The following is an 8,930-nucleotide window of genomic DNA, read 5'->3' as shown; positions in this document are numbered from 1 at the left end:
AGCGCCGCATCACACACCTATCAGTACTGTACATGCCCACATCCCAGTGTATTGTCTGTATTTATTATTGATTTGTGAAAGTGTTTGTATTTATATTCTCTGTGTGCTGCTGCTTGTCTTTTAAAAGTCTGTTATATTCTCAGCACTAGCAGTATGAGAGACACTACTTTATGTTGTTGTTCGATCACACAGGAGCAAAAACCATTTCAGCACCAGCGTTTCCGAACAGAATAGCAAATACTGAATAATGATTTGAACAGCTTTCCAAACACTCCCCTCATCTGCCAGCTGGAGAAAAACACATCTAGCTGATTCAGTGCTGCTGCATCGGACTGGAAAGAAGTCAAACAGAGGAAACACCAGTGATTAGAAGTCAGAATTTTGCCATAATACTGTTAATTTAATATTTGACCAAAACAGAAGGAAATTGGAATAGTTCAATAAGTTTTTTTTTTATATAACAATTAAAATAATACCTTTATTATTATAATTGATTTGTTAAAGCATTATTTGTATGTATATTCTGTGTGTACTGGTGCTTGTCTTTCAAAATATGTTTTTATTATTATTATTATTATTAATAATAATAATAATAATAATAATAATAATAATAATAATAATAAGAGATTGAAATGGGATTAATTAAATTCATTTTTAGGGAATAAATATTAAAAGATGATGATTATTATTATTATTATTATTATCATTATTATTATGTTAATTGAAATAGCAACAATTACAAAAAAAATCTGGAAATGGGAATAGTTTAATTAGTTTTTAGGGAATTAAAATTATGAGGAAATTAAATTAAATTAAATTATGTTATTATTATTATTATTATTTAATAATATGATAATTATATATATATATATGATATATTATATATATATATATATATATATATATATATATATTATATATATATAGATATATATATAATACACAGTACAGACCAAAAGTTTGGAAACATTACTATTTTTAATGTTTTTGAAAGAAGTCTCTTCTGCTCATCAAGCCTGCATTTTTTGATCAAAAATACAGAAAAAAAAAATGTAATAATGTGATATATTATTACAATTTTAAATAATTGTTTTTAAATTTATTATACTTTAAATTAACATTTTTTTCTGTAATGCAAAGCTGAATTTTTAGGATCATTATCACGTGATCCTTTAGAAATCATTCTAATATGATGATTCATTATCAAAGTTGGAAACAGTTTCTGCTGCTTAATATTTTTTCAGAACATGTGATACTTTTTTAGGATACTTGATGAATAAAAAGTAAAAAAAAGAAAAGAAATATTTTTGTAATAACAATATACACTACTGGTCAGTAATTTGGGGTCAGTAATGATTTTTTTCTTTCTTTTTTTTTTAATAAAATCAGTACTTTTATTCAGCAAGGATGTGTTAAATTGATAAAAAGGGATAGTTAAGAAAATATATTATTAGAATATATATTATTAGATTTTTTTTTTATTTTTAATAAATGCAGTTCTTTTTAGCCTTTATTCATCAAATATATTAGACAGCACAACTGTTTCCAACACTCATAATAAATCAGAATATTAGAATGATTTCTAAATGATCATGTGATAGACTGGATGTTACATGTGACACTGAAGGCTGGAGTAAATGATGCTGAAAATTCAGCTTTGCATCACAGGGAATAAATTATTTTTTTTAAAGTATATTCAAATAGAAAACTATATTTTAAGTTGTAATAATATTTCACAATATTACTGTTTTTTCTGTATTTTTTGATCAAATAAATGCAGGCTTGATGAGCAGAAGAGACTTCTTTCAAAAAACATTAAAAAATAGTAATGTTTCCAAACTTTTGGTCTGTACTGTATATATATATATATATATATACATACATATATATGGAAATAGGAATAATACACTTACTTTTTAAGGAATACAAATTAAAAGAAAATATTAAATAATAGTACTATTATTTGTTGTTGTTAATAATAATAACTACTACTACTAATAATAATAATAAATATACTGTTAATTGAAAATTTTACTGAAAAAGCTGAAAATGGAAATAATGTAATTAACCTTTAGGGTAATGATTTAATATTTTGATGAGTTGGACTGGTTGGAACACTCAAATAGAACATTTAATGAAAAGAAATAAAAAAAAAAAAACATCAACCTATTCATCTTTATCTCACAGAAGGTTATTTGAAAAAAATCTGGAATCATCTTTATCTCACAGAAGGTTATTTGAAAAAAATCTGTATTTAAAAAAAAAAAAAAAAGTATTTGCCCTTTTTCATATTCAGCAGCAACTGGATTGTGATTGAAACGCTTGACTGTACTCAAAATCATATTAATAGCAGAAACGGGCTGTTATTGTTGGCAGGTTTAAAACAGCCCTGGATTCAACACATGCTCTGCTCCTCAGAGACACAGAAGAGTTGCCTTCACAAATCTCTTATGTAACAGATCGTCTTTGGCACAGTTTTGTCAAGCTCAAATAGGATATACTTCAGTGTGTGGCACACAAAAAAAGACAAACTGGCTGTCTGTGTCCGAGGCTTAGTAAGAGCCGGGCAGAGGCCAGTTCCTGGACTGGAAGTAGCTCCTCAGACTGTCCAGGTTAACGGGGGGGAAGTAAGGGCCGATGCGCTTCCGGACCCACCATTTCCCCTGAGCCGCGCTGCTGCTGCCCGGACGCGTGAATTTATAGCGGAAATGCTCTCCTCGAATCCACCTGAAACCAAAAACGCATCAAAACCAACTTGAGCTCAAAGACATCATAGAACACATCAACTAAAGAGAAAACAACATTTAAATAGAAAATAACATCTCACTACACCCTCACAACCCAAACCACTATGAGAAAACAAATCCAAGACTAGAAAACAGTTCAAGACTTATTTTTAACATAGACCTGTGTGTATAAAGATGTATAAAGCAATTAAGTTTCACTTATAAGATGCATGACTGTAAGTGCCATAATGTAACAAATATTAAAGCAGGTGGTTTTTGCATCTCTTTATGTGTTCATATCATTTTAGGGTCATTGTAAACACATCAAAGGTTTTGAACTCTAATTAAGCACTGTTTATATGAAAATAGCTAGAAATTAGAATATTTTTAGGGAACAAAAATTAAAAGCAAATGTAATAATAATAATAATAATATTATAATAAAATTATTATTATTATATTAATTGAAATCTTAATTTCAATTAATCTTAATCTTATTATATTACCATAACAACAAATAAAAATAATAATAAAATAATAATAATAATAACAAACTGTTAATAACAAAGTGAAAATAGCTAGAAATGAGAATATTTTTTAGGGAATAAAAATTAAAAGCAAATGTAATAATAATAATAATAATATATATTTTTATTATTATATTGTTAAATGAAATCTTAATTTCAATTAATCTTAATCTTCTCATTATTATCATAACAACAAATAAAAAAAAATAATAATAATAAACTATTAATTACAAAGTGAAAATAGCTAGAAATTAGAATATTATTAGGGAATAAATATTAAAAGCAAATGTAATAATAATAATAAATTATTATTATTATTATTATATTGTTAATTTAAATCTTAATTTCAATTAATCGTATTATTATTATCATTATTATCATAATAACAACAAATAATAATAATAATATTATTCTGTTCATTGAAATTTGAACAAAATAGCTAGAAATGGGAATAATTTAATTCATTTTTAAAGAAAAAATATAAAAGAAAATATTAATCAATGTTATTTTTTATTCTTCTTCTTCTTATCAATAATAATAACAACAACAACAAATAATATAATGTTAATTGTATTTTGACTGAAATAGCTAGAAACCAGAAAACTTTAATATATTTCTAAAGAAAACTAAATTAACAGAAAATATTGAATACTAGCAGTATTATTTGTCATTATTAATTTTATATGTATTATTATTATTAATAAAGTTGTAATGTGATATGTACAGTGTTTTGTATCAGATTTTCATAACTTATTTTCACCACTTATTTTTACCTCTGTATCTGATGTTCAGTATTTAGTTTTACCTCGGTTTCTCTCTGTTCTGGAACGGGTTGTGTCCCATTAGGGAAAGAACTGTGGAGTCATTAGCCAGCAGTCTGCCGGCTATGTGAATAACCCACTCGCTCTGCTCATACGTCTGAAAGAGACAGAGACGGAGAAATGAGCACCGGAGCCAGCAGCACAACTCCACATCTCTCTCTCTCTCTCTCTCTCTCGAAGCTTTCAGTGCAATGCAGCTGTTCTTCAGAGGACAGAAATACAGACACGCAGTTACCCAACTCTCACGTCCTGAGGGGTAAAACTTCACATCGGGGACACTGAGAGACTCACAAAAGCTCTTCAGAAGATTGATGATCTCATTTGTCTATGCAGCTGAATTATCATCGGTGTGTGCACGTTACATAAGGATTATGCATAATCTCAACACTGTCTACTGACTGAGGTTTTTGTACTGTACAATCTTCATTATGATGTAAGCACAGTTGCATCACCCTGACACTGTTTACTTTGTGGCCTCTATGTAAAAATATAAACATTTATTTTAATGGAGAAACTAAAATATCTTCATAACAGAAGAGGTGCTTTCAAGTAAATGCATAAATCGCATTTTAAATGTATTTTTGGATAAATGGATAATTGACCCAATGTCTACTGAACTAAGTCTGTGAAACCCTTTAACCCCGCCCACTTTCTGCCTGTTTACAGAGCCTAGTGTTGAGACACGTCTGACATCCCGGACACTTATTTCCATGCTATCTGCCAGGTAAAAGTGAGATTTCATGCATGGTATAATTGCTTACCGCAGCTTTAAAGCAACAGTTCACCCAAAAATGAACATTTGCTGAAAATGTGCTCACTCTCAGGTCCTCTGAGATGTAGATGAGTTTGTTTCTTAATCAGATTTGGAGAAATGTAGCATTGCATCAATGTCTCATCAATGGATGCTCTGCAGTGAATGGGTGCCGTCAGAATGAGAGTCCAAACAGCTGATAAAAACATCACAATAATCCACAGCACTCCAGTCCATCAGTTAACATCTGGAGAAGACAAAAGCTGAGTGTTTGAAATAAACAAATCATCACCAAGACATTTTAACTAAAATAAGAGTCTATAATCCACAATAACGCGTCCTCCAGTGAAAAAGACCGTTTCCTGTTCCTGGAGTGGTGTGTCTCTCACATCAAAATCCAGCCACATATTTGTTTAGAGCTGTTTTGGTTTATAAACGCTGCTTGATCTGTGCAGATTTCTCTCCTGATTCACACCAGACCACTTTTTCACTGGAGGAAGTGTTATTATGGATTATAGACTCTATGTATTGGAGTTAAAAACGTCTTAATGCTGGATTTGTTTCAGCTTTTGTCTTCTCCAGATGTTAACTGATGGACTGGAGTGCTGTGGATTATTGTGATGTTTTTATCAGCTGTTTGGACTCTCATTTTGACGGCACCCATTCACTGATGCAATGCTACATTCTCTAAATCTGTTTTGATGAAGAAACAAACTCATCTACATCTCGGATGGCCTGAGGGTGAGCACATTTTCATCTAATCAGGTGAACTATTCCTTTAACACAAAAAAACAAAAAGGCTAAAAGCCTCAAGGTTAATAGTGTTTATGTTTCATTATATATATAATGAGAATGATAATAATGTTCCACACTGTCGCTTTTCAGCAAACAAAGCAATTTGGACTATTTTCAGCTAAATACAGAGCATCTCCTCTCCCTGTTTGACCTGAAACGCAGCGAACCACATGAGCCAGTCCAGCCTGTAGTGATACGGCGAGATGAGGCACGGCCTCCGGTCCAGAGCTCCAGGTTTACACAGGAACTCATACTCCTCCCATACGACCTCCTCTCCGGTGTGATTGACGCTCAGCGTGCCCTGAAACACCACCTCCGTCCGCTCCTTAGTGACACTGCGCCAGAGACACACGTGAGCTGGTTAGACTCTGCCCCCTGCTGGCTGCTGATGGACTTCACACAGAGAGAGACGGATGCGCTACCTGCCAAAGGCTCCGTACGTGTTGACGATCCGCAGGGGATCAAACGAGGTGTTCATCATCTGTCTGGAGCTCAGCAGGTTCATCACGACCGGGACGCTCAGATACGCGATCAGAATCCCCAGAGACACATTCAGCACACGCCTGATCAACATACCTGACCAGAGACACAACCAGAGGAGACCAGTCAGTGAACCTGAGCCCAGATTAGAAACAAACACCACTGCAGCAAGACGCTGAGACTTTTAATCATCAAGGATGCATTCAATCGATCAAAAGTGACAGTAAAGACATTTATAATGTTACAAAAGATTTCTATATTTTATCTGTGAATCCTGAAAAATAAAATGCATCACAATTTCCACTAAATAATTTGGCAGCACAGCTGTTTTCAACATTGATAATAATCAGAAATGTGTCTTGAGCAGTAAATAATCATATTAGAATGATTTCTGAAGATCATGTGACACTGAAGACTGGAGTAATGATGCTGGAAATCCAGCTGCGCATCACAGAAATAAATTATGTTTTAAGATATAAAAAAAAAAAAAAAACTCTAAAACAACAAAATAAAATTTCAAATAAAACCACATAATACTTAAAATAAACACTTTCAAAAAGATAACAAAAAAAATCATGTAATACTGAAAAGTATCAGTTTAAAATAGTTAAGCATATTAAATATATTTTACTCAAGATTCATGTGCAATGCATTTCAATGCTTATTAAACAATAGCAACAAGCGAACATCGAACGTAAATATTTTAATATTATTTAAATATTTAATAAAAATTTTACTTGAATTTTCAAGAAACGATCTTTAATCATAAATAAAAATCAAAACTCAAAAATATTTTTACTTGCTTTTGTTGTTGTTTTAGTTTTCATTTATTTCCAGTTATTTTAGTGCTTCAAACCTATTTCAGTTATTTGCCAACAATGAAAAAAAAGCTTGTAGAAACAATCTCCAATCAGAAATTGCTAGCAAATTTCACAAATAATTACAACAAATCAGCAAGTAACACACTGAAGAGGAAATACAGAAATTAGAAAGTATTTTCTGGTAAAATGTACTCTAATAATTGTTTTATTTACAACGTCACAATTTTTTTTTTACATCTGATATTTATCTTTTATTTCAGCTTTTTTTCCAATAATGTTTTTTGTTTCAGTTAGCAATATCTTGTGAAAGCCAAACATATCATTTAATAATTTTGCATGTAAGTAAAGCATGCAAAGACCTTTGGAGGGCGCAGGTTTGAGTCCTGAAGCCTCCTCTGTCTGAATCTGCAGTAAAGTCTGTCTGGTTCGTCCAGAGCGGCGGAACAGAAACGCCAAAGCAGCGTCATCAAAGCACGCCAGACTGGGAACGATAGTCAACCAGTTCAGAAAACTCAGATTCCCACTAATGATCAGAACAACCTGTTAGAAAAGATACAGAAACACATGCTAGAGTGTCAGAAGGAAATGACACACCAAATGTAATTTTTGCCGGAGCTTTTCCTTTAAGAAAATGACCACTAGATGGCAACAAAGCTGTGACTGAAGCTGCTCTGAAATGATCTGGAAAATATGAGACGGCAGCTTTCACACTTGTGACTGTAAGTGGGAACGGTAAGCTGTGAAACGCGCCTGGAAGAGGATCTGCAGGACTCCGTTCAGCATGCACATGCGCCGGCCCATGAAGGTGAAGAAGGGCACCACGAGCTCGATGAAGTGATTGCTGAGAGTCTCGAAGCGATGAAACCACCACGGAGAGCGATGCATGTAGTAGGACATGGGGTTCGGCACCGGCTGGGTCTGACAGAAACAACACAGATCACGAGAGCTTAATACACAGTATATAGATGTCTTCACAGGGAACATCATAAAATATTATATTTCCATATATAATCACAGAAATACAGTTACAACTTTGTGTTTGATAATAGTAATTCCACTAACTATGCAGTAGATGTAGATGTGCATTTAATTGATATTATTTATATATATATATATATATATAAAACTGAGACTTGTTATAGCACTTATATATCGTTGCTCTTTTGTTGATTTTGATTTCTTCTATTGTCCTCATTTGTAAGTCGCTTTGGATAAAAGCATCTGCTAAATGACTAAATGTAACTGTAAATGCATCAATTGATATTGATATTAATTACACATATATATATATTTTTTTAAATCTAAATATTTTATAAAAATCAAAAAAATATTATTATATATTATACAATATAAATATTATATATTTTATTTATTCCATTACATTATTAAATGTACACATGCTGCATTATAAATAAATAAAATATATATATATATATATATATATATATATATATATATATATATATATATATATATATAAATAAATATATATATATATATATATAGCATACTACTATTACAATTTGTTCAATAATACTAATTATAGTATTTATAATTATATATGTAAAAAATGTCTACTTAATATGCAGCATGTTATGTACATTTAATAATGTAATGGAAAAATAAATATCAAAGTAAATCTAAAAATATGGTATATGATATTAACTACATATAACATGAATTTATTTTCTTTAATCTAAATATTTTATAAAAATCTAAGAAATATTATTTATCATACAATATTAATACTATAATATTTTAATTTATATACATATACATATATATATATATATATATATATATAGATATATATCTATATATATATATAGCATATTCTGATTACAATTTGTTCAGTAATACTAATTATAGTATTTATAGACAGACAGATAGATACGGTTCCACTCTCTTCCATCTGTGCCTTACTACTACTATTATTTGGACGAGGCTGCACAGCACATTTATATAATCTGACACAGTAAAATCATAACTTCTGAATTCTGCTTAAAAAGT

General features: G+C 30.8%; 1 protein-coding gene across 1 annotated transcript in view; it reads right to left on the bottom strand.

Annotated features, from left to right (window-relative positions):
* Positions 1-2,343: 2,343 nt before the first annotated feature.
* lmf1 (lipase maturation factor 1) overlaps positions 2,344-8,930 on the bottom strand; it is a 35,233-nt gene continuing 28,646 nt past the window's right edge. The window contains exons 5-10 of the mRNA XM_042734921.1: positions 7,671-7,838; positions 7,280-7,460; positions 6,042-6,195; positions 5,771-5,954; positions 4,058-4,170; positions 2,344-2,727 (exon numbers count right to left, since the gene is read on the bottom strand). Of these exons, the coding sequence (XP_042590855.1) occupies positions 2,553-2,727; positions 4,058-4,170; positions 5,771-5,954; positions 6,042-6,195; positions 7,280-7,460; positions 7,671-7,838 (975 nt within the window). The 3' untranslated portion in view covers positions 2,344-2,552. The remainder of the gene's footprint in view (positions 2,728-4,057; positions 4,171-5,770; positions 5,955-6,041; positions 6,196-7,279; positions 7,461-7,670; positions 7,839-8,930) is intronic.

The sequence above is a fragment of the Cyprinus carpio genome, chromosome B12, assembly GCF_018340385.1.
Source record: "Cyprinus carpio isolate SPL01 chromosome B12, ASM1834038v1, whole genome shotgun sequence".
Lineage (NCBI taxonomy): Eukaryota > Metazoa > Chordata > Actinopteri > Cypriniformes > Cyprinidae > Cyprinus > Cyprinus carpio.
The sequence above is the reverse complement of the archived record's forward strand: the minus strand, read 5'-3'. Positions and strand labels throughout refer to the sequence as shown.